This window comes from Nelumbo lutea, chromosome 1, assembly GCF_056320005.1.
Source record: "Nelumbo lutea isolate HS-2025 chromosome 1, American lotus-T2T, whole genome shotgun sequence".
Classification (NCBI taxonomy): domain Eukaryota; kingdom Viridiplantae; phylum Streptophyta; class Magnoliopsida; order Proteales; family Nelumbonaceae; genus Nelumbo; species Nelumbo lutea.
Genome location: NC_142684.1, coordinates 13686630 through 13711166, shown reverse-complemented (window position 1 = coordinate 13711166; position 24537 = coordinate 13686630). Strand labels below are relative to the sequence as shown.

At 41.8% G+C, this 24537-nt stretch overlaps 2 protein-coding genes across 7 annotated transcripts in view; both read left to right on the top strand.

The window, feature by feature from the left end:
- LOC148873593 (coiled-coil protein) overlaps positions 1-18441 on the top strand; it is a 73059-nt gene extending 54618 nt beyond the window's left edge. For 2 of the 6 annotated variants that reach the window (XM_088963685.1, XM_088963687.1), the window contains 2 exons: positions 13459-14124; positions 18134-18441. In XM_088963685.1, coding sequence (XP_088819811.1) covers positions 13459-14097 — 639 coding nt within the window. In that variant the 3' untranslated portion in view covers positions 14098-14124; positions 18134-18441. Of the gene's footprint in view, positions 1-13458; positions 14264-15945; positions 16383-18133 lie in introns of those variants that run through there. The other 4 variants (XM_088963683.1, XM_088963684.1, XR_016104814.1 and 1 more) reach the window with 3 other exon arrangements.
- Positions 18442-23018: 4577 nt separating this feature from the next.
- On the top strand, positions 23019-24177 carry LOC148873592 (uncharacterized). The gene is made up of 2 exons (XM_088963688.1): positions 23019-23449; positions 23523-24177. The coding sequence occupies exons 1-2, from the start codon at positions 23444-23446 to the stop codon at positions 23835-23837; spliced, it is 321 nt and encodes a 106-aa protein (XP_088819814.1). The 5' UTR covers positions 23019-23443; the 3' UTR covers positions 23838-24177.
- Positions 24178-24537: the final 360 nt, after the last annotated feature.

Here is a 24537-nt window from a genome sequence, read left to right as displayed (position 1 = left end):
CTTCTTGAGGATTTCAACCGACGTAGTTTCGATTATCTTAGTATCTAGGGAAGGATGTAGAACATAGAGACCGTTCTCCAGTTCCTCGTATGCGATGAATCTGTTATTTCTTATAATAGTAATCGTATTATTAAAGAAGACAGAATAACCATCTGCACACAGTTTTGAGACAGAAATCAAATTTCTTCTTAAATTTTGTACATAAAGACAATCTTTCAGTACAATAGTTCATTCTCTAAAAAATAATTCCACGGTTCCTATAGTCGCGACTGCAACCGTTGCAGTAGTCCCCAAGTAGAGAGTGACTTCTCCTTCACTCATCCTTCTACTTACCTTGAACCCCTGCAGTGTGTTACACGCATGAGTTGAAGCCCCAGAGTCAATACACCAGGGCGCAGAAGCTACCAATAAATTGGTTTCTATAACACAAGTTTCGAAATTACCTTTCTTGGATTCCAGGTAGGCAGGACAGTTCCTTTTCCAGTGGTTGGTTTTCTTGCAGAAGTGACAGACATCCGATGCTTTGTCTTTTTTCTGTTTCTTACCCTTAGTGGCTTTCTTTTGAGGCTTCTTTGCCTTCCTCTTTCTCTTGCCTGTGTTGCTAGCTTCAACAAGCATAGCTACAGGCTCATCCTTTCTAATAAGTTCTTCGGCTCTTTGCAACATATTGTTGAGCTCTTGCAAGCTGACATTCAGCTTGTTCATGTTATAGTTCATGATGAACTGATTAAAGGAAGGATGCAAAAAATTAAGGATAGCATCTATCTGGGTCGCAAGGTCCAGCCTGGATCCAAGAGCCTCCAGTTCGTTGATGGATCCCATCATCCGAAGACAATGGTCGTGAATTTGTTGGCCCTTGGACATTTGTGCGGTCATGAACTGTTTCAAGACCTTTTGTCGAGTAGAACGATTCTGCTCTTGATACATCGTCCTGAGACTGTCCAATATGTCCTTGGCGAGTTCGATCTGATCGAACTGCCTCTGTATTTGGTTGTCCAAGGAGGCAACGATGTAACATCGGGCAAGGGAGTTTTTCTCCTCCCATTCCTGATAGTCTCTCCTTCGGGCCTCAGAAGCCCTGTCACCCGAACGCTCCGGGGCAGGATTCTTTGCCACTTTGTCCAGCTTTTCAGAAGTTAGGACCAGCATAAGGTTCCTGTACCAGTCGGCATAGTTTGGGCCCTTAAGCTTGTTGTCGTCAAGAAGCTTTGCAAATGATCCGTTTGCCATTTTCTGATAAAAGAGCTGTAATTAGTCCACAACCTAATTTGATTCATGTTCATTTCATAGATATGTATTTTAATCTACGATCCATTTCCATTTATTCATCTCTGAGATTTCCCTTATTTCTCAGTGACAGAGACTACGGGTTGTCTCTGGAAATGTGGGAAATCACATAGGGTGCATGAAGCCAACTGTTTCAGCTGCATAACCCCAGCACCTTTCTGTGAAGGATCATATCCACTCATCATATGAGTTTTCCCTTTGGCCTCTGTCAGACAAGGTTCAGAGCCGTTTTCAGGTAAACCTTTCTGTCCAGTGAGTGTTTACCCATCATATTCGTGAACGCCAAGGTACCGTGAGAGAGTTCCCATTTTCTGGTGAAGCCCCTCCCACATCGGTCTATGATGCTCCTATCATCTTATGAAACACTTGGACAAGCCCAACAGCAAATGGATAGCCCATTTTCTGGTGCGTTTCCTCATTACTGAAGGACCCATCCTCATGCTAATGATAGAAGGCCTTTAGAGAGTTCATCATATGATTCTCCCTATCACGTGCACTCATATTAGCTGGAGGGAACAGTTAAAAAATATAACCCTCACAAAAGTCTGTCGACATTTAGTGGTTTGGATTCATTTGCTCTCCACTTGGTACACAACCAAGCAAAGAAATAAAAGAAGAATTTAAAACTTTAGGGTTGTACTAGTTGCAGATCTGATTTGATCTGCCCAGATTCATCAACTTGAAGAGAAAAAACTTGGTCGCCCAGAGTCAACAGCCTTGCTCTGATACCATCTTGGCAATAAATCCGATTGAAATATGAGGAAGTAGAGAAGAGAAGGGAAGAAGAGAAAAAAGGAGAAGGAAGAAAGGAAGAAGAAAAGGTTTGGAGCAATAGAACAGTGCTGGCGGCACCAGTTTCTATTATATTATATAGGGCAGCAGAAATAAGAAGGGAAAAGACCCTTGTGCCCCTGCTGTAAGTGAGTACAATAACAGAAATAACAAAAATTAAAAAAATAACGCTTTAACTAGCCAAACAGACCCTAACACAAATAACTAAATTATTTCAATAGGCTCAATGTAGCTAGTCTACAAGCAGCGAATATTAAGATCATTGGAGTTAAGCCGGAGAATGACCTTCGGTTGATTGACATCCTAGGTGAGGGCTTTTGCACCAAAGTTTGGTTGGTGATGGAATCTGAAGCGTCGCTTTGGAGAGGAACTAGAGGTTGAAGATGATGCTGACTTGGCAGCTAGGAGTACATGTGGTGACAAAAGAAAGGAGTGGAGAATAGCATTCAGTGGCATGTTTAATATGGAAGGGGAACAATTGAAAGTTGGGGCCCAACTCGAGATGTCCTTGAAAAAGAAATTATTTCAAATATTTTTGAAGTTAATCTTAAAAAAGGCAGGTAGTAAATGTTATGTTGAAGCTACTAAGGGCGGGGCCCAACCCATTTTAAAATGAAGTTTGTGAGTGTTTTGGACCCAACCAATTCTGATCTAGTGGGTGTTGCTTTGAACTAGGTTGTGAGCCTAGGCAGGAACATTGGTGGGCCCTTGTAAGTGGGATTATGTGACTCACAACAAGGTTATGTGGGTCATACTGAGGGCAGCAACCCACGTCTATCATCGTCCCATTCCAACTAGTTTATTTGCTTGAAGACTTCATCTTGTCCGAATGGAGAATTGAGTAGGGCTTGGTCCTTGAGTGTTGATTTTTTTTTTGATAGCAGGAAGGCCAATTGGTTTAGGAAGGATAAAATGGACAAGAGAAAGCTTTTAAGCTTTAACTGACTAAAATTTAAAAGGCGTGTGACATTGGGAAGGAGTGTCTTGACTGAGCTTAGAAAGAAAAAGGATGAAGGTGGGTTTGGGTGATTTCTGAGTACGATAAGAGTGGTGAGAAGAGGATTGTTGGAGGAACAAGGGTGAATCTTGTTGATTGCCAGTCTTATTTTGTGGATGGCAATACTAGATTCTACTCTCAGTCTTGTTGATAGCCAGTCTTCTTCTGAGCCCGGTGTTGTTGCAACGACATCTCAAGGAATCATGTATGATTTTATAAAACTAGCTCCATTGATCTCTAAGGAGGTTTCTCTACTGAGTTTTGAGAGGTTGGAAGACGGGGAGGAGGAGGTTGGGGAAGGATGTGCCAATGTGATGTTGTGTTGAAAATGAGGACGAAGATGAGACCGGATGAGAACCATGTCAGTGACTATTTTTGTTTTGAGGAGTTGAAGGTTGGAGGGTTGGGTGTTGACTTAGGTCGAAGGTGAAAGACTGAAGAGAAGGAGTCATTTAATGGGGTGATTAGTGAGAACATGCGTAGCTCAAGAAACCCTAATGTTGTGCATGCGAAGAAAATCTTTTCTAGGTTGAAGCTTGGTCTCATCGGGGTAGGATCTACAAAAAACTACAAATGGGTTTATAGGAGCAAAGGTATGAGAGGTAATTTGACATATGGCATTGATAATAGGGGGTGGCGATTCAAGTTTTGCCATTAGACTCCCATTTGGGGAAGGAGCAACGAGACAAGGTGAGTGTTGATGGTCCTGATTCTGGTGTGAATTTGATGTTGTGAAGTAACGATGATAAGGATGGCATTTCAGGATGTGTTTCTCTTAGGAAAATAGTGAAAAGAGATGTCACGATTGGTAAAAGTCTGGGTTTGTTCCAAACCGGAGAGATGGATAGCTCCCAAAACCCAATACAGGGATTGACAACCAACTGTCCTAACCTGTTTCCTCCTTTGAACCCATAGATGTGTTAGACATTTGTATGCCTTTAGCTTCAATAAGAAATATGTACATTATGAATTTATTGTAAATGAATAAAGTACACATTTGATTCATGTTCCTGTGGTGTGTTTCTGTGTAATACCCTTAAACTGGACAATTAATGAAACTTGTGTTAGTTTAGAATGTTCACAGCCATTGGGTAAGTCTGGGGAGATTTATCCTGCCAAGGCTGACACTGGTGTGCTGCCAACTGTTGGGGTGGCTTGTCTCAGCTACCAGGGTGAGACCCGGAGCACATGTAGTGTAGGATTAATAGAACCTTTGAACCGGACCAGATTTCCATTATTGCCTTGGACCTTGGAGATAGATGGGCAAAATTGGAAAGTTGCACCTGACCCCTAGACTCGATTATGATACTACACTAGGTGTCGGATTGGGCTGTCTTTGATGTACCAACCAGTGAGATCCTTAGCGGGGGTCAAAACTTGGGTATGTTGGGACAGTCCGGCAATTCATCTGAGTGGGTGATCATAGTAACAGGATCAGGCCCTTTGTCGGACAAAAGTAATGATCGGGGATGCACTCTCTCCGATGGAAACCAAGATTGCCGGCAGCCGATTTCAATTGTTGAGATTTTGTTTTGCAAAATATATTTATATATATATATATATATATATATATATATGTTATGGTTTCGAAATGGTTTGCAAAAGGTTTTAGTTCTCGAGATCCATGTATGAAGAGAGTGCAACACTGTTCCTTGCAGTCGAGGGAGAGGTCCTCCCTTATCGGGTAGTGTTTGATCATTATGGGCTAAGAGGTTAAGTGTAAGACCATTGAGGATAATACCTGATGGGCTAATCTTGCATTTGCCCATAGTCCTTAGGTGTTACAAGGTGGTTTGGCCCAGGGACCACTTAGGGTAAGTGTTGGGCCCATAGAGCCCATAAGATGGGTTTCAAGGGGTGCACTGTCCATAGCAGTGTATTCGGCCAGGCCTTGTAACAAAGGCTGGGCTGAACCCATATGACTGATGTGTAGATCAATGTTTGGGTCCCACGCCATACAAGGAAGCCCAATTGGGCAGTAGTTTGGAAGGCTAAGTGAGTACATAACCTTAAATGGGCCTTAAGCCCATTTTGAACTGGGCTGATTTGATCAGTCAATTAAAGGGGGCGAATTTTGAGATGGATCAGCTGATAGGATTGGGCTTAGACCCTATTCACTTAGAGAGTCCAAGATCTAAATAAGATTTAGATCTGGAAGCCTCCTAATTAGATTAGGAGATGGCTGATCTGATCTGCAGATAAGATAAAGGTTCTCCCTTATTACTTAAAGGGACTTCTAATCCAAATATAATTTGGATCAGCAGCTCCTAATAGGATTAAGAGCTGATCCCTTTAAGTTTATAAAAGGAGGAGGGGGCGGCAGCCTTTAGACATGCAACCTAAGACTCTTGTCTTTAGAGCTGAAATCACAGAAGAGAGATTTCTACAACCTCTGGAAAATTTCTCTTGCCGCCTCCTTCCTGCCGCCGCCATTTCCTTCAGTTCGATCTCCAGTTCTTGGGAGAAATCAAGATCTGGTCTTGATACCAATCTTTTGTGAAAAGATTGATTAGAGCTGTACTCACAAGTCATCCAGTTGATTCTTGCGAAGGGTCAAGTTCTTTTGAAGGACATTGCTGATTCTGCTCCATCCTGCACTGTGCCATCTTCAGTGGAAGCAGTCTTTGGATCCTTCCTTGGGCGTGAACACCTCCATTGGGAGATAATAATTCTCCGCATCAGGTACATCCTCCCTCCTACTCCTTTTGGTTCAGATCTGGTTTGGTTCATGGTTCAAGATTGATCCTTGAAAAATAATTTTTTTCTAAAATAGGGAATTCGATTCCCTGCAAATATGGGAGAAATTTTTGAAATTCGCCCAGTCCTTTCCGCAAGACTTGGGCGTCCATGTGATGGATATCCCATCCCTTCAAGATGAACTTAGGTAACTCTTTAAACCCTATCAATTCAGTTTTTGCTATTGATGAGTGCTCTGTGTCTCTTGTTCTAGACTCCCTTCTCATCCCAGAGTCAAAGGCCCATGTACAAGTAGCCACAATGAATTTACAGGAGGAGAAGAGAGGGGAGGCATCAGAAAAGGAACTGTGCAGGAATAAAAAGACTTGGGAAATCATTGAAAGAATAATGGATGAAATTGAAAAGAATGAACTGTAGAGGGAGGATATGGATAAAATGGAAGAGGAAAATAGTGGCGAGAGAAGGCAAAGGATTGTGGAGATGAATAGGAGAGAGCGAGCCCGAAAAAATGGAGAAAGGGGACAATAGTAAAGAAGACTTTGTAGTAGAATTTGTAAGCAGGTTGGGGTGTAAACTGAAGGACCCAAATGATCTAAAAGCTTTTTTACAAAAGAAAAGAGGAAAAGAAGATAAGAAAGAGGAAATTGAGTGAAGTTGAGAGGTTGAAAAGGGATGTTGAGGAGGATAAGAAGTTTGGTGTGAAGGGGGATAGGAGAAAACGGGTCAGAATGTCAGATAAAGTGCAGTTGAAGTAAGGGTCGATTATTAAGGTTGAAATGAGAATCTTGAGCTGGAATGTGAGGGGGCTGGGGAGTGCAAGGAAAAGAGCAGCGATCAGAGAGGTGATTAAAAAATTTAACTTGGATGTGGTGTTATTTAAGGAGTCTAAAAGAATGGACTTTGACAACAGATGGGCAAGGAGTGTATGGAGGTCTAGGGGGATTAAGTGGGTTGTGGCTCCTTCTTGGGAATCCTCAGGAGGGATAGTAACATTATGGAAGGAAGATGTGATGGTAGGTTTGGAGGAGTTAATAGGTGACCACTCAGTTTCTTTGAAATTTAGGCAGGCGGAGAATGGATTTGAATGGGTCCTAACAAATGTATATGACCCCAATGATTATAGGTAGAGGAAGAAATTGTGGGAAGAATTGAGTGATATAAGGGGCTTGTGGGAAGGACTTTGGTGCGTGGGAGGGGATTTCAATGTAGTTAGATTCATAGAGGAAACCAACAACCCTAGACAGAGAGTGACTACAAGTATGAGAAACTTCAACCTCTTTGTGAATGCCTTTGAGCTTTAAGAGACCCCACTAGTGAACAATAGGTTCACTTGATCCAACCTCCAATCAAACCCAATTTGCTTTAAGCTGGACAGGTTCTTGTTCTCAACAGATTGGGAAGAGCATTGGGGAAATGTAAACTCTTGGGCTTTGCCTAGACTTACCTCAGACCATTGGCCCATAGTCTTATGTGAGGAAGATATGAGAGGTGAGGGTCCTGCCCCATTCAAGTTTGAGAATATGTGGTTTCTTCATCTGGGATTCACCAAGAAAGTCAAAGAATGGTGGGAGCTATGCAACCCCATAGTAAATTGGGAAGGTATGAGATTCCACAAGAAGCTCCAATTCTTGAAATCTTAGATAAAGGAATGGAACTTGTTGGAGTTTGGAAGATTGGAGGAGAGAAAGCAATTTCTGACCGAGCAGATTGAGGAAATAAACTTGAAAGAAGAAAGGGGAGCCTTTGGAGAGGAAGGCAGGGAGGCTACGTGGAGGTTAAGGAAGCAATGGGAAGAGATTCTACACAAAGAGGAAATAAGTTGGAGATAGAAATCTAGGTTTAAGTGGTTAAAGGAGGGAGATAGAAACACTAGATTCTTCCATTTAGTCGCTAATGGTAGAAGGAAAAAGAACTTCATCTCAAAGCTGGAAGTGGAAGGAGCAGTTACTTCCCACCCAACAGAGATAATAGGGGGCTTTGTAAATCATTTCAAATCCATCTTTAGAAGGCCATTGAATGAGAGGGTTTGGTTAGAGGGACTAGAGTGGCCGAATATAGGGGATGGGAACAAGGAATGGCTAGAAAGGAAGTTTGAATTGGAGGAAATAAAGGAGGTTGTGTTTTCAATGGATAGAACAAAATCTCCGGGTCCAGATGGCTTCACGGTGGCTTTACATCAGGATTGTTGGGAAATTTTGGAAAGGGATTTGATGTTAGTTTTTGATGAATTCCATAGAAGGGGAGTAATTAATTCGGGTTTGAACTCTACTTTTATTGCTTTGGTCCCAAAGAAGAGAGATGCCTCACAACCTAAGGATTATAGACCGATAAGCTTGGTGAACAGTTTATGTAAAATAATTAGAAAAGTGTTGTCTCTCAAGATTAAGAGAGTTCTCCTTACTATTATTGCACCTAACCAAGGAGCTTTTGTGAAGAGTAGACAAAATTCTGATCAAATCTTGATTGCAAATGAGAGTTTGGAGAGCTTCAAAAAGACCAAGAAGGGAGTGGTGTGTAAACTAGACCTGGAAAAGGTTTATGATTTAGTTGATTGGTCCTTTTTGTTGGAGGTCTTGGCTAATTTTGGGTTTGGGGAAAGGTGGTGTAAATGGATATGGGGATGTGTTAGGAGTTGCCACTACTCAATCTTGCTTAATGGAACTATGGTGGGTTTTTTTCTTGCACTAAGAGGAATTAGACAAGGAGACCCACTCTCCCCTTTCTTGTTTGCTTTGATTGCAGATGTATTAGGGAGGTTAATACATAAGGCTGATTCGAGGAATTTGTTAAGAGGAGATTCCACTTACACACCTACAGTTTGTAGATGATACCATTCTGTTCTATCAAGGTGGGGACATTAATTGGATTAGGAACATGAAATTGACAATACAACTCTTTGAGCAAATGTCCAATCTTAAAGTGAACTTTGATAAGAGTTGTATAGTGGGGGTGAATATGGAGGAAAGGGAATTAAGTGAATATACAGGCTTGTTAGGTTGTGCAATCTCAGAGTGCCCTATGAATTACTTCTCCCCTTAAGAGATAATCCCAAGAATGAAAGCTTTTGGAACTTGGTAGTGGAAAGATTTGAGAAAAGACTTGCTTCTTGGAGGAGAAATTATCTCTCCTTAGGGGGGAGAATCACTTTGATTAGGTCTACCCTAGCTAACCTACCTGTGTATTTCCTGTCAGTGTTTAAGATTCCCACAAAAGTCTCTAATAAACTAGAAAAGCTGATGAGAGATTTTTTGTGGGAGCTAGGAGAGGAGAAGAGGGGCCATAGGCTGGGGTGAGGTGGTAACTAGATGAAAGAAGCTAGGTGGTCTTGGGATTGGGAATATTAGGAAAAGAAATATGGCTTTACTAGGAAAGTGGCTATGGACGTTTCTGTTGGACAAGGAAAAGTTGTGGACAAAGATAGTGGCTAACATTAATGGGCTAGAGGACAATGGCTAGGATCTTGGAATTCGGGCAAGGACTACAAGTGCTTCTCCTTGGAAAGCAATCCATGATCTTCTTCTAGTCTTCTCTTTGAGGATCAGATATGATTTGAATTTTGGCAATCTTATAAAGTTTTGGGAGAAAACTTGGGTTGGGGATTCCCTTCTGATGGACTAGTTTCCTTCTTTGTATGTTCTATCTAACTTGAAGAATGAACCCATCTCTTCTTTTCTTGTGCCGTCTAACTCCTCTTCTGGTTTTGGGTGGAACCTGGGCTTGAGAAGGGCAGTTAGGGACACAGACCTTAGGAGTACTTCAAACTTGTTAGCCATTCTTGAGAATGTCTTCTTGGATCCCTTTAAGGAAGATACCAGAATTTGGACCCCTTCATCCTCTGGTACTTTCTCTTGTGCTTCCTTCTTTGAAACCTTATCTCAGCCTTCTGCCCCTAGTGGTCTGTCCTTCCCTGTTAAAGAGGTTTGGGGCAAGCCCATTCCTCCTCGGGATGGTAGTTTTTGTGGGAAGCATTCTTGGAAAGAATTAACACAGGGGACCTGCTTCAAAGAAAGAGACCCAATTCTTGTCTATCCCTACATAGGTGTATTCTTTGCAAAGTTGAAGGGGAAACTGGTTACCACCTATAGATTTCTTGCCTACATGTTAGAACCATTTGGGAATGGGTTTTCTCCCTTTTTGGGTGCAGCTGGACCCCTTCCTTGAATGTGCAAAGCCTCTTCTCTCCTTATTTTAGTTGGCCTTTAAAAAGAGGGAGAATTATGTGGAGATGTATTAGGGCTGCAGTCTGCTGGTCTATTTGGGAGGAAAGAAACTCACATACCTTTCCAGAAAAGGAAAGAACCATTGAGAATATAATGGAGTTGATACTTGTAAGGGTGGCTCACTGGCTGAAATCTCTGAACCTATTCACAGTTTTTTCCTTCGATGACTTGGTGAGGAATTGGTTAGAGATAAGTAATTCTGCCTAGGTTAATGCGGTTTCTTCTCCATCTTGGACCTCTCCCCCACTTGGATTCATGAAGCTGAATTTTGATGGAAGTAGTTTAAGGAACCCTGGGCTCTCTGGTATAGGGGGAGTGTTCAGGAATGAAGAGGGGCTTATTATAGCCATGTTCTCTGGCCCAATTGGAGAAGGAGACTCTCTTAGGGTGAGATCCTTGCGGCTCTGGAAGGTGCCCAAAGAGCAAGGGAGCTGAACCTAAGAAAAGTGGTGTTTGAAGGTGACTCAGAGGTGGTGGTGAGATGGCTAAAGGAAGACAACTCTGGTATTTGGAGCTACAACAATGAAAAGAAAAAAATTAAGTGGACTAGGGACATTGAGGTGAAATACAGTTGGGTAAAGAGAACTGCTAACTCACTTTCTGATGGGTTAGCCAAGCAAGGGGTGAATACGGGATCTTTCTTTTGGGCTCATTTCTAATCTTGTATTTTTTATTTTGCTAAAATGGGGGAGTTAAGAAAGTTTACCTCCCCATCTCTTGTAATTAAAGTTTCTTATTCTTAATAAATTCTGCCGTTACTGATAAAAAAAAGTCTGGGTTTGTTTTTTTGGGGTGGTGAGGTGTTTGCTAGAAGGGCCTTTGAGCAGTTTGGAAGGAGAAAAGAAGAGAAGTTGAATAAAAAAAGTTCTTGGGGAAGGAGGAGAGGCATGAAACAAGGACGACTCAGACGAGGAGGATGCACTTGTGGATGAAGATTGAGGCCTGAGTTATTTGCAAATGGTGGTTGTGTTTCTGATTAGGTGTCTGGTTGGTGGTTCTCTCGGTTCAAGGGGTTTCTTTTTTGGGGCTATTCTTTGGTCTTCTTTCGAGTCTGGTTTGTTGAGTCTTTATGTTTGTAAGTTGTGTAGTTTTTTTGGTTTTGTTATGAATCCATGTCCATGCTGGAGCAAACCAGCTAACATTCCAACTGAGCCACCCTTCAGTTGGCTGATGTCTGAATGTTGGGTCCTTTATTTGTGTTTCTCTTTTGGTGATATCTTATCACCTTTCTGTTGTATTTATTTTCCTTTTTAATGAAATATTCTCTTTATTCGTAAAAAAAAAAAAAAAAAAAAAAAAAACGATGATGATAAATCACTTGATCCCTAGTCTGTTGGTGAACAACTTATGCAGTTTTGCCAATTATAAGGTCTTGGGTGATCCCTTGTGATCCCTCAATTCTCATGGTCTCATGGCATGTGGAAGGATACAACAAAAAGGGCACTATCTTATGGAATCTACTGCTGTTTGTTTTATGCTAGTGCCTATGGTGAGAAAGGAATGACAGAATATTTGAATAAAGAAGCACAGCCAAGGAGAAACTCATTAGAAAGATTGAATTTACATGGTTAGTCAGTGTCTCATTTTCCAGGAATTTTATGCCTGTACTTTTACATGCACTCAGGAAAGATGGGGTGATGTAATCTTCATTTTTTGATTGTGCTGTTTTGGTTTTTCTTTTACAATGAATCTGTCACATTAACCATGTTGTACAGTTGTACTTACTTCTGGGGTTACTTTAGTTTACATTTTCAATAAAATTTTATCACCATTTGTAAAAAAGAATATTGTATGCATTCAAGTTTCAACTTTTAATTTTAATACTTAAACCATATGAGTTTATACTTTGTGCTCGGTGTGTGTCTAGTTATGTAGATATGCACCCAATCTATCAAAACTTTGGATCCAACAAAGTGACAATGGAATTGGTGGATCTCATGCATATCCAACACCAACACCCATGTTATGACGATAAAATCTAGAGGTAAAACCATTGCAGTCATGCAAAACCGTTATATGAACATCCGATACAAAGGATCTATAGGTAACAAAATGTTAGTAAAAATCTATTGCAGTGAAGTTTCTATCTCAATAAATATTTACTTTACCTTTTTCAAAAAAAAAAAGGTAGGAAGACTAACTACCAAATTCAGCTCAACCTAAATCCCAGCTATTTGGGGTTGGCTACATGAGTCCTGTCCCACATTTTACTCTTTCATGTTTTCTGTTAAACTATAAGCCCTTGATCATTTCCTACCACTTTATTCCACAGTTATTCTGATATTCATTTGTACAAGGGCATTATTGGTATTGTCTTATCTTACATTCTTAATTGTACCCAAATTAGGAAAGCATTGAGAAACCTAATTCAATGATATAAAAAGTCTCTGGGGATGTATTTTATTGGGCTGAGAATAGTGACATTTGCAGGGATCTGCTGGCATAGGCATAAAATACACCTAATGCTAATGGTGTTCTTCTCTGGGTTTTGCATTTTCTTATTTTCTTGGTTTCTGGCACAACATGAGGCAATGCAGATGTGACTGGTGTGCCTTTAAAATCACAGAACAACCTTTATACACCGGAAGGTCCGGAAGCTTACCTTTCAGAATTATTTGTATTGCTACAGTTCTAACCAGTTTCTAACCAGTAATGAGTAGCATGAAATATCAAGTATGCACTGCTGAATATCCACACAACGAAGTATGTCTTGATGAATCAACTGATAGCATTGGATGTTATATCATTTAATGTGGGGGTAACTTTTCTTTCTACTGTGGGCAAGGCATGTGGGTATTATAACCTATTTTACTTGTCACTGTGCTCTCCTTCCATCCCATTTCTATTTGTAAAAAGAAATATTTTATTGCAAATTTGTCTTCTGAATCACATTTACCTACTAATAGAAGTGTGAAGAAAAGGGAGGAGTACTAAAATCTAATGGGAGATGGAAAGATGTTATAAATAGAGAGGTTTAACATACTATTTATTGTGAAGGTAAATTTTTTACACAAAGCTTAAGAGAAAAATTATTCCGATACTATAAAATATTAATATTGTGGTATCTAATGTACCGTTTATTTGGGGAAAAAACAAAATACTAGATTAATATGAAAAACATCATAAATAATAAGATTATCATGTTAATATGTGGATTGCTTAGTGGTGCTGGTTACTGAATTAACTGTTAGCCTTCAGATATCTGCAATCAAAATTGGGTCACCTGTATGATTCCTTTTTTGGGGGGATCAGGATCCATTTGTTGTAGGGTCATGTATATTCTACTTTGTTTCTGTTATATCTTCTATTGTTCCATGTCATACTCCGATTCACCAGTAAATTTATATATTTTACTTTACAATGCCCTAATTAAGTCCATGCAGATCTCTGAGTTTCTTAGGATCATCTGGTACCAAATTGTACTAACATTACCATGTTTGCTTTAAACACTCAATACTCTTACAGTTGCAAGATCTGAAGGATGAAAACTCTCGTCTGAATGAGGCTAGGGGTAAAGGCTCTTGGGACTTCAAGACGCAAGATTACATGGGAAGCTGCAAAGATCCTCCTAATGTCAATGAAAATGGTATTATAACTGAATATGGTGTTCCATCACGGAAGGCTGGTTATGATGGAAACAAAGTGATTGTCCAAGACCTGATACAAAAAGATTCATGGGAGCATGAAATGAAGGGGGAAATTCAGTCTGAAAACTTCAAAAAGATTGGATCAAAAGGCAATGCACCCACATATCAATTCATCTCTAGGAGTCTGGTAGTAGATGAGGTGCTTGATCAGCGCAGGGGGGTTGCTCTTTCACAGAGCCTCTTCAGTGCAATTCTATCACTTTTGGTTGGGATGATCATTTGGGAGGCTGAAGACCCCTGTATGCCCCTTGTGGTAGCTCTCTTCTTTGTGGTTGGCATGTCTCTGAGAAGTGTTGTTCAGTTCTTCTCCACCATAAAGAACAAACCTGCATCTGATGCAGTTGCCTTGTTGAGTTTCAACTGGTTCATTCTTGGCACCCTCACCTATCCTACCTTGCCAAGAGTTGCTCATATTTTGGCTCCTCTGGCTTTTAGTCTTATACAACATAGTGTTTGATGGTTTACTCTCATATGTTGGCGCCAGGTTTGTATCATGTATGTTAGAACTCAGGAGTCAGGACATTAATGGCTTTATCATGCTTGTTCAATTTTATTCTCTTTCATATTGTACAGTTGGGTCCAATGAGATATTGCCTTTCTTACTTTCTCAGGCATTGAACTAATCTTCCCGTCTTTGGTCTCTATGAAGTTTTTATTGTTCTGACATTGCTATAATTAGCATTAAACATTTTGAAAGAGTTTTAAAATTTAAGGCTTTAGCTTATATCAAGGTTCAAAGTATAACTGTCTGGATTGTTCTGCGGGGTCACTGAAATGCTTAACATGGGACTCTTATAGACTCCCCTCGAAAATACGAAACGAAAAAATAAGTGTATCGATCACTTAACTGCAAGCTTTAAAGCGTCATTAGGAACAACCTGAACCTGAAATAAGCATTTTGTTAGCTAAAAATTATTCACAAATAGCAAAGATAAAAACAAGGAAAATAGCACAATCATAATATTGTCATTTTTGAGAACAATATATCAAAACATCAACTAAGAGTCTGATACATGAACTCTATAGCCAAAAAGCAGTAACACAAGCAAAAGCAATATAATATAAACTAGGTCCTACTTAATGCTTTAGCCAGACCATACCTACAATGCAACCCTATATTGGACATATAACCAAAAGAGCTTCTGATGAATGATTACTCTAGGTATGACCTTAAAACTCCTTATCTTAGAAGCAAGGTTCAAAATATCGATACAGAGTGGTACTGGTTTTTTTGTTTTTTTTTTTTGTTTTTTTGTTTTTTGTTTTTCGAATCTGGTTCAGAGGGTCCGGTTTAAGGCTGATCTATCCCCTGAACCACTTGCTGACCCGAAACACCCCTTGTAGGGGTGTATCGGGCCTTCCTGATACGATATGTACCGGCCGATATGGCCCAATACGTATTGAAATTTTGAACCTTGCTTTGAAGAGCTCAAAACCCAATGTTATATACAATTCCCACCTTCTTCTGAAGTTACTGTACTACAATATGCAAACTGATCCAATGGAAATCACATCCTTGTTAAGAAGAGAAAATCTTCTAGAAGTATTTTGTTCAAAATCTTGGTCCTTTATAGCCTATGCTATACTTCTAGTGTAATTTTTTACCCATAAAAATTAAATTTTTATGCCTAAAAACTTTTCTAGAAGAGGTCTAAACTTTTTATCTCCCTAATGGGTGGATGTATTCTTCTACATTTCTCTTTTATTTAATTAATAAAATAGTTTATTATTGATAAAAAACTTATCTAAAATTATCCCCTCCTCCATGAAAAGAGAATAAAAAACTTAAACAAAGCATTCAACCAATTTGAGCACGGAGTCATTATTCACAGGGAAAACATTGACAAACATCTATTTATCTGCTGCAGTATTAAATGGTATTTGGTGGGGAGTCATATAAGTTTTCCCCTCAAATTGATGCCATGTTTCTGCTATTTCTTTCTTCCTAAGCAAACAAAGGAAAATTCTGCTCTATGCATGTTGTCACAGTTCTGATAACATATGGCAACCTTCGCATACATGGATATTTGCTTATCTTTTGTTTAGAAACCACTGATGTGGTCCCCACCACTTTATTATACTCGTATACAGTCAATTGTTAGTGTCAGTCTACAATTAGTTATTAGTCTTTTATTAATATTTTATTTTTGCCATGTAAGCAGTCTTATCTTTATTTAAGAATTAATATATATAGAAAGAGGGGGGCAGCAGATAAAATATCCTCTCCTTTTCTAAAACCCCTCCTTTGAATTCTTCTTCTCCTCTTCTCTCTTTCTCCTCTCATTCTCTCCTCTCATCTTCTCAGTTTCTTGTTGATTATACACTAAAGCTTGGGCTGTTAGTAGTCTCATACGACTACATGGTATCAGAGACAACCTAGGAAATCTTATGGTAGTCTAACATGGTTGGCTGCGTAAGAATTTCCTAGGATTGGAAAGTTTCCAGCAAAACAAGATCATTGGCTGAATCTTGGAGATTGTTGGCTGTATGCGGCTAAGCATTAGAGGATGACCAGCAGTCAGGAAGAGTTAGACAGAAGGAAGAACCTTCAAGACTAGGGTTCAGAATTGATTTTGAAGGTTGCGGCCAGAATTTTTACTGAAGTAAGTTAAGTTTTGATATTGATCTATTAAAAAGAACACCTTTTCTGATTATTTCAAGAGGTTTGGCTGATAGATTTTTTCTCCTGAACTGTTCTTTGTGATTGATGCATTAAAAGATTAGTTTTTCTGGTTACTTTAAGAGGTGCGACTGAGAGATCCCACCTTTTTTCTGGCTATTGATCGAGTTCTTGGCTTGTTTCTTGACCTTTGACTGGTTCTAGGTTTAAGACTCTAGTTTCTTGACTGTCACCAATTCTAGGGCTGCAGTTAGTTCAGTTTCAGCCCTGCACTCTAAGTTGTTTTTTTGGTTCTCTAGAAGGTTATCAGATTTTTTTTTTTCTGGGTGGATTGCGGACCTAGAAGGGTAAAGTAGGTTCGGCTGTTAATAAATTCTGGGTGAGATTACCCAGTCTTAGTGATAAAAAAAGTATTTTTCTTGACCTTAGGTTCGGCTGTTGGCAAATTCTGGGTGTAATTACCCAGTCTCAGTACTATGAGAGGCATTCTTTAACCTTTTCTTGACAAAGAATGGAGTTTAAGAGCCAAGGGGAAAGCTTTTTAGGGGCTGGTGGTGCTGGTAGCATACCTGAGCACAGTTTTCAGATTACCACTGTAAAATTTGATGGATCAAATTATTTAGAGTGGGCCCAATCAGCCATGATGGCTATTGGGGGTAGAGGAAAGCTAAGTTATTTGTTAGGTGATGTAAAGGAACCAGCCAAGGAGGACCAAATATATACCAAATGGGTTCAGGATAACTATTTGGTTATGGCATAGCTGTGTAACTCCATGCAATCACATATTAGCGGAAATTATTTATGGGTAAAAAAAGTTAAGGAAATTTGGGATATCATGAAGGAAACCTACCTCCAAACCCTCAATGTTGCTAGGGCTTATGAGCTAAAATGTAAGATAAATAACCTTAAACAAGGAGAGAAGCCAGTCTCGGTTTATTTTTCAACCTTGAAATCCTTGTGGCATGAAATTAATCATTTAGAAACAATTGAGTGGGAAAGTCAGAAGGATGCATAGACTTATAGAAAGCAGGTTGAAACCAATAGGGTATTTGAGTTTTTAGCTGGTCTGAATTTTAAGTATGACATTCTGAGACAATAGCTTCTAACAAGAGATAGTGCGACTTTATCACAAGCTTACTCTCTAGTGCACAGTGAAGAGAGTAGAAGGAAAGTTATGTTACAGCATCCGCCATTTGAATCAGCCTTGGTAGCAATCAAACCCAAGTTTGGGGGGATAAGGAGAGAGGTATGAAGGAGACAAGAGGGACCTAATATGTGAACATTGCAAGAAACCTAAGCATACCAAAGAAACCTGTTGGAAGCTACATCCTCATCTAGTTCCAGCAAAACTCAGAAACAAAAAGGGGAATGCTAATACGACTGTTACTATTGATTGTGCATCCTCATCAGGCACAAGAGCAGCACCACTAGACACACTAGTTGTTGTCTGAGTTGCCTTGACTCAGTTGGAAAAAGAGGTTGGTAATTCAACATCATCATCTCAGTCAGTCACAACATCAGCTCCTCCCACCTCAGCATTTGCTCATTCAGTTACACAGGCCTCAACTTATCATGCTTCAGCTCCAGGTAACACTGAACATTGCTGGGTAATAGACTCAGGTGCATCTGATCATATGATTGGGTTGCCCCCACTATTTACTACCTATCACTTATTCTCTGGCAGAGACAAGGTGTCTATTGCTGATGGTTCACTTGTTCCCATCTGCAAGGGAGACATCAAGTTTTCTAGTGCCATTTCCCTGTCTTCTGTTTTGCATGTTTCTAAACTTAGCACTAATTTACTTTCAGTTAGTAGCATTACTAAAAACCAAAATTGCTCAGAATCTTTTTTCTTGATCAATGTGTTTTTCAGGATTTGGAGACAAGGAAGGTGATTGGGATTGGTCGTGAGACAAATGAGATCTATTTGCTTGGAGGAAGTTCACAATGGGAAGGTAGTGAAGTCAGGGGGTTTTTTGTTTCTCAGTCTGTTGGTCAGGTTATGCTTTGGCATAACCGCTTGGGTCATTTGTCCTTTAGGTCTTTGAAAAGCTTGTTTCCTAGTTTATTTGAATTTATCCAGATGTCCAGTTTAAAGTGTGAAAGTTGTGAGCTTGCAAAGTATTGTAGAACAACCTATTCATTGAGTAATAAGAGTAGTATTCCTTTTGACATTGTGCATATCGATGTTTGGGGACCTTATCACATCACTGCTAGGGGGGTTACATATATTTCTTGCTGTTTGTTGATGACTATACCTAGTTTTCTTGGGTTTATTTGATGCGTTCTCGAGATGAGGTTCCTACCTTGACCCAGATCTTTTATCAAATGATTTTAACCCAGTTTGGGGTAAAAATCAAAATTTTCAGATCCAATAATGTGAAAGAGTACTTTAAAACATCACTAGCCTTTTATTTTCTTGACCATAGGATTATCCATCATAATACTTGCCCTTATACCCCTCAGCAGAATGGAGTGGCCGAGAAAAAGAATAGGCACATATTGGAAGCAGCTAGAAGTATCATATTTAACTCCAATGTACCTACACATTTTTGGGGAGATGCTATTCTCATAGTTGTGTATCTCATCAATCGAATCCTTTCACGGGTTTTTGATATGAAACCTCCATTCACCCTTTTATATCCTAATAAAGAGCTATTCTCTGTCCCTCTTAAAACCTTTGGTTGTATCTGTTTTGTGCAAACTCTTGGCCCTCACCGTTCCAAATTTGATCATAAAGCCTCAAAATGTATTTTCCTTGGTTATGCACAAACTCAAAAGGAATATTGTTGCTATGAATCTACTTCGAGAAAGAGATTTGTATCTATGGATGCTATTTTCTTTGAAGATGTACCTTATTACTCTAGGGTTTCTTCTCAAGGGGAGAGTAGTGAGGTTGGGGTTAACACATCAGAAGTCCCTTTACCTGTTCCATTGAGTGAAGAGGGGTGTAATGGGGAGGGTTGCCAAAAATGTCAGGATTTGAGAGTTTATCACATTCGGTGGAGGCAGATTGATTTCGGTCATCAGTAGGCCAAGCCAGCCCCAATCCTTTCTGAGGATCCAGATCTAGGTACCACATCTCTTTCATCTCCCATTACAAATGATCTTTCTATTGTTGAGCCTTCTCACACGATTAGTTGGGAAACTCCTCTATCTGTCTCACACAACCAGGCATCAGCTATGCAGTCAGTGTTGTTAGTCAGTATATGCACTCTTATGCCTCTTATGTTCTGAACTACGCCTCACGCCTCTAGGTAGTGGAACGCCTTGCGTCACGCCTCCATGTTTTAAAATATTGATGTAGATTGTTTAATCATCTTGGGAATCTAATAAAAACTCTGTTTTCTTTTTATTTTACCTTATATAGAACCTATAATTACAATCCACATGTTAATAATAAATATAAAATTTATTTGTTAACAAACAGAACTCATTGAAAAGAAGAGGCAAAAATATAGATATAAAAGCAAGCCAACCAAAAATAAAGGGGGTGTAACTGAAGGCAACAAAATACAAATTCCCTTTCTCATACTCTGTTCTGAACAAGATTAAGTACTATTGAAAATTAATAGAAAACAAAGCTAGACCAATTGGCCAATACAAGGCTCCAAATCTCCATACAATGAGGAACCATACAAACTGAGCCCAAAGCTCAAGATAACAAAAGCTACAAGTGCAACAAAGAAAACTCCCGCCCAACCCCAATACATTTCTGCCTTGAGATAGAAAGATAGATATATTAGTTCTTAAAGAAAGAATTGGCGGCAGGCAACTGCCATGTTTAGGCCTCTACTAAGTAATTTATTTCTGTTTAGGAACTTTCCTGGCACAGCCATCCAGACCGTGAATGAGATATTGGAAGAAGCTGGTATATCCCAAATCACTCTATGAAGGAACAGTACCCTGCATTGGGGAACTAGTTGCTTGGCCAAAAGTCAAACAGAAAAATTTCCATCCTTCTACTTCAACACCTGCAGTCATTTGAGCATAGGTCTTGGATCTGCTCCTACAGCTTCAGAAGCTTGGCTGCTTCTATAGATTAACCTTCCCATTTCCTCTCTATTTTCAAACCAAAACTGGGATTTAAATTTGTTTATATTATCACTCCTTTTATCATCAAAACCAGAATGAAACATAGAAGATTTTCAGAAGTTCTGATGAAGTATTATCTTTTAATCATAAAATAGTTGGTATTATTTCATGTTTACCTTATATTACATAAGATTAATAATTTCCTACAGTCTGCAAAAATACAAATAGGCATTTTTTAGATTTTAATTAAAAATGCATAATGATGGAGCGCGATCCGGCTGGTCTTAACTGTCCGCTGCCTTGCTTCCGAACGGGGTAGCAGGGAACCTGAAACGGAGGAGATGGGAAAGCTTCGGGGGGAACCCGGTGTAGAGGCTCCGAAGCTCAAGTTAGAATCCTTCAAAAGCAAGGTAATACCAGATAGCGCAAGGTTTGCATACCTCCGTTGTCGGGGGACAGGGGCTCTTATAGTCACTTCGTGTACTCGTCCCGAGGCCCTTGTCAGGTCGGGTATGATTACCATTGTGCTTGTCAATTCGGCCGTCGTCCTTTCTGCTGAGACAGAACCGTCGTTGCCTAACCGTCATCTAACTGGAGATGGCGGTGTCAGTGGCGGTGGTAGGTGGCCGTTTAGGGTGCTGCCGCCAAACGTTAGATCCCAAGTCAGTCAGGCGCAGCGCCCTTGGGCACGAACTTCCTTAGTGTCAGGCGTGGTACGACTTGTTTGGTTTTGGTGCCAAGTGATGCGAAGTGCTGAGCGAGGCGGTCTTGAGCTCGGAGGTATCTATAGGGCAGGTCAGTTCGGCGAAGTGTGTCCCGAGCTGTTACAAGGTGGGTCAGTTCGGCGAAGTGCATCCCGAACTGTTACAAGGGGGCCAGTTCGGCGGAGTGTATCCCGAACTGTTACAAGGGTCAGTTCGGCGAAGTGTGTCCCGAGCTGTTACAAGGTGGGTCAGTTCGGCGAAGTGTGTCCCGAGCTGTTACAAGGGTCAGTTCGGCGAAGTGTGTCCTGAGCTGTTACAAGGTGGGTCAGTTCGGCGAAGTGTATCCCGAGCTGTTACAAGGGTCAGTTCGGCGGAGTGTGACCCCTTGTTCCTGCCTAGGCTTGGCCCCTTTTGCCGAGCTGTTGTTTCTGCCACGCGTCACATAATAGAGAGGTCGGGCCAAATCTTCCTTCATCAATTGCCCCCCACTCCTTGTGCCGAGGGTCTTGCCATGGTGCGGGGAGTTACGCGAGGTAGCAGGTGGATTTGTCCCGTCCTTCGAATCTTCACTGCGCGAGTTGCTTTTGCTAGGGTTCTTTCGGTTTCCGAGAAGGCTGGAAACGTGTTTACTCAAGAATGCTGGTGGTTGTGACAGTGCGCGTTTTAAATTTCAAACCAATTCGCGTCGCTGGGACGTGACAGCGGGTCATTTCAAAAAGGCGCGCCACTGCTGTACGTGCGTGGGCGACTGTCAGGGAGACGTGCGGCGCGTTAGTTTCGGAAAGACGCGTGTCGAAGCGACGTCGGTTTCCAAAAGACGTGCACTGACGTTTCGCTTTTTTTGGAAAGACGTGCGCCAATCACGTCTCAACCTTAGGGGTCGTGCGGTTAGTAAGAACGTGGGTCGTTGGATCGTCTTCGATCTGCATGGTCGATTCTTGGTTACTGTAGCTATAAATAGTGGGGGACCCCAATCGGTTTGTCACTTCTGCGGTTTGTCTACTGAGTTCGCGTCCAACATTTCAGCTTGCATCCAAGTCTTTTCCAGCTCGCGTCAAGGCTGGTTATACAGTCTTCACGGTACTTTGGCCTGTTCTCAAACTTTCCGGTGAGTACTTTCTTGAATCCATCTTTTCCCCAATGTCTAGCTTTGATAGCTCAGACGATTTTTCGAGTAGGGCCGACGTTGGTTCCACCAACCGAGCCGTGTCCCCAGACTGCCTCAGTGATCCTGAGGTGGAGCTTGAGGACTATGAACTAGTGGGCCGAGTCGCTTCGGGCAGTTTGGCGTCTACCTCCCGCCGAGGTCGGATGCTAGACAGGTTTGGTCCTTCGACCATGACGCCTGAGGGGCTTCAATCCATACTTCTGTCTTACAATCTTCCTGGGGGGTACACATATTTTATTCCTTCGGGTAGCTTTCCTTGGGAACACGGTCCCGACGAGATCGTGATTTTTTGAGAGCAGCTTGTTGTAGGGTTGCGACTTCCTTTCCATCCCCTTCTCGTCGAAGTCATAAACCACTTCGGTGTCACCATTGGCCAGGTTCATCCGAACTCTATTCGGAACCTGGTGGGGACAGTTTCCCTTTTTTGTGAGCAGAACTTCCCCTTAGACTTAGAGATATTCTCCTCTATCTTGATGCTCAAGAGACAGGCGAGTTCTCTTCCTGGGGGGAGACGGGCGTATTACCTTTCTCCTCGCCAGGTTTTTAAGCTTCTGCACGATCTTCCTAATAAGGTCCCGGCTTGGAAGCGGGACTACTTCGGCGTGCGAAGTGCACAAGGATGGCCCTTTCAGACCGGGTGGGGTGAGGCCGCTCCCGATTTGAGCGTAACTCTTGATAAAGAGATGGTGAAGGGTCTCGGGCAATGGGCACGGTAAGGCTTAAAGTGCCACCACTACTTAATGGAGGCCAAGCTTATTGCAGCCGGCCTGAGTTCGGGTAGGTTTCTAGCTATGCGGTTTCTTGCTTGCTTTGTTCTTTTATTTTTTCTGATGTCGAACTCGTTTCTGTAGGTGTGATGGACGCGGAGAGAACTCGTGGGGGGCGCTTGTTTCAAGGTATGAAGAGGAGGAAGCGGGTCGCCAAGCGAACTCGTACCGAGCTGCCCCTGGATGAGGAGCCCCAAGTTCCAGACCATACGCCAGAGGATCTGCCCAGGGAGCCCGAAGTGACTCCACCGGTGCACGAGACTGTCAGGGTGCCTTACGCTGAAACCACTCATACGGGCGCTCCTGCGTAATCAAGTGCTCCTGCTCACTCCGGGTCTGCTCATACGCGGGCTGGGCCCTCAGGCTCGGGAGCTCAACGGGAGTTTAGGAGCGTGTTGACGCCGAACTACGCTCTTCAGAAGAATAGGGACGCTACTTTCCCCGAGGAGGTCGCGGTGTGGACCGATCTTCCCTTGAATCAGGTCGCTTGCCGCGCCGTAACACATGCCATGGTGGTAAGTTAGATTCTGTCTTCCTTTTTTATTCTGTTGCTTCTACTGTCATTTGCTCACTTGTTTCTTTTGGTAGGTGAATTCTTCGATTCATGCCTTGGCGGCCCAAGTGGAGAGGAGCTCGCGACAGGCGCGAGCAGCTGAGGCTGCCGCTCATGCTGCTGAAGAAGCCTTCCGTGCTGCAGAGGCAAATACCTGGGCTGTTGAGGCAGCTGCTTATGCTGCTGAAGAGGCTGCTCGCGTCGCGATGGCCAGACAGGCGAGGTCTCAGCGTGACGCCGAGGCCATGGGGGTAGTTGTCAAGCATATGGTGGACTTGAAGTTGGATTTGCAGCATCAAGTTGAATATCTTCAAGAGGACATCAGGGAGAGAACACAGATTTTTTCCTAAGGCATTGAAGACGCCAAGAAGAAGGCAGTTGAAGACTACATTGCCTCTCCGCGTTTTGACGATCTGATGGTGGACTCTTACAGGAGGGGGTTCAAGTTGAGTCGGTGGATGATCCGGAATACGTACCCCGACCTCGATGTAAGTGCCATAACCACTTCGCGTATAACTCAGGAGATGGCCAATACTGCTGATGGCGAGCCGGACTCTGAAGGAGAGGCAGGGCCTTCGGGTGTTGTTGAAGTGCCTTCCGATGGCGAAGAAGTGGCTCCGGGCATGTAAAATCTTTTTTTTTTTTTGCCAATGTAATGTTTCTTGCAATGGAGTGTCTTTTTCCCCTTGCTCATCTTCCCCGAGCTGTTTCTTTGTCGGGTTATTAAATTTCCACGGTCTTTTATGCCGCGAACTGATTTTTTGCCGAGCTGATAATGTGCTGTCTACGCCGAAGTTCCTCAGCTTGCCTTGTGGCACATAGGGCCTGATTTCGTCCACTTCGCTAGGTGGTTTATAGGTAGTATCGCTTTAAGTTAACGATGTTCCACGCTTGAGGTACTCGTTTGCCTTCCAAGGTTTCGAGTTCGTATGCGCCCCCGAGCGGTGTTTCTACTTTATAGGGCCCTTCCCAATTAGGTCCAAGCTTGCCGATGCCGAGTTCGGGCACCATAATCTTACGAAGGACTAGGTCGCCGACTCGGAAGTTTCG